The sequence below is a fragment of the Pygoscelis adeliae genome, unplaced genomic scaffold, assembly GCF_000699105.1.
Source record: "Pygoscelis adeliae isolate BGI_AS28 unplaced genomic scaffold, ASM69910v1 Scaffold1000, whole genome shotgun sequence".
NCBI classification, from domain to species: domain Eukaryota; kingdom Metazoa; phylum Chordata; class Aves; order Sphenisciformes; family Spheniscidae; genus Pygoscelis; species Pygoscelis adeliae.
Window position 1 is genome coordinate 255192 of NW_008823952.1, and position 963 is coordinate 256154.

The window sequence follows — 963 nt, forward strand, 5'->3', positions numbered from 1 at the left end:
ATAAAGCAGAAAATGGAAGTATTAATCGTGGTAAGATCTGATTTATTTTTCCCTTCTCTTGCCTACACCCTCAGGCTGCTGCTATGGTCACTTCGGCAGGGACGGTCTCTGAAGATGCTGTGGAAGATGATGGTGGGGGGAGGATGTCTCGGAGCTCTTCGGAGATTTCCAAACTCAGTTCCAAGAGCGCCAAGGAGCGTCGAAACAGGAGGAAAAAACGAAAGGACAAGGAACTGTCAGAAGGAGAGGAGAAGTGTGACAATGAAAAGGTGTTCAAGTCTGAATCTGAGGATGGCATGAGGAGGAAAGCGTTCAGGCTACCAGATAACAGGCTAGGAAGGAAATTTTCCATCATGAACCAGGTAGTTTTCATTTCCTTCGCTAATGTTTATGCTTGCTTGTAGTCAGGGTAATACTCTAGTTTAGATCCTGATTAGCATGTCAAAGGAATCTGCCCACCATCCTAAACTTGCAGTGGATCAGGAGGACACTTACGGCCCAAGTTTACAGCCCTTGCACACGCCCTGGCATAAGTTGTTCCTGACAGTAGTAAATCTAACCAGAGAACTTCTTCACCGACGTAGCTCAGCCAGCCAAAAGTGAACAACTCTTGAAGTATAGCTGACGACTTAGTGTGATGGTTTGTGTAGACCTGGAGAGGGAGCGAAACCACTTCAGCAGCACTTGACGGCACTGCAGTGCTTTGTTTCCATACTATTCACGCTGTCGTCATTCTTTCTTTTCTCCCTCCTAGTCTCTCCTCAGTATCCCAGGCTCCCCTTTTCTCTCCCGACACAACAGCAAGAGCAGCATCTTCAGCTACAAAGGGCGATTTCGTGACCCAGGTTCAGAGAACGAGTTTGCCGATGATGAGCACAGCACAGTGGAGGAAAGCGAAGGCAGGAGAGACTCCCTCTTCATCCCCATCCGCGGTCGTGATCGAAGGAGCAGCTACAGCGGCTA

At 48.5% G+C, this 963-nt stretch overlaps 1 protein-coding gene across 1 annotated transcript in view; it reads left to right on the forward strand.

Moving 5' to 3' along the window:
• The window catches only part of SCN8A (sodium channel, voltage gated, type VIII, alpha subunit), a 36771-nt gene that overhangs the window by 11569 nt on the left and 24239 nt on the right, over positions 1 to 963 (forward strand). Inside the window, 2 exon segments of the mRNA XM_009321381.1 lie at positions 75 to 362; positions 755 to 961. Of these exon segments, the coding sequence (XP_009319656.1) occupies positions 75 to 362; positions 755 to 961 (495 nt within the window).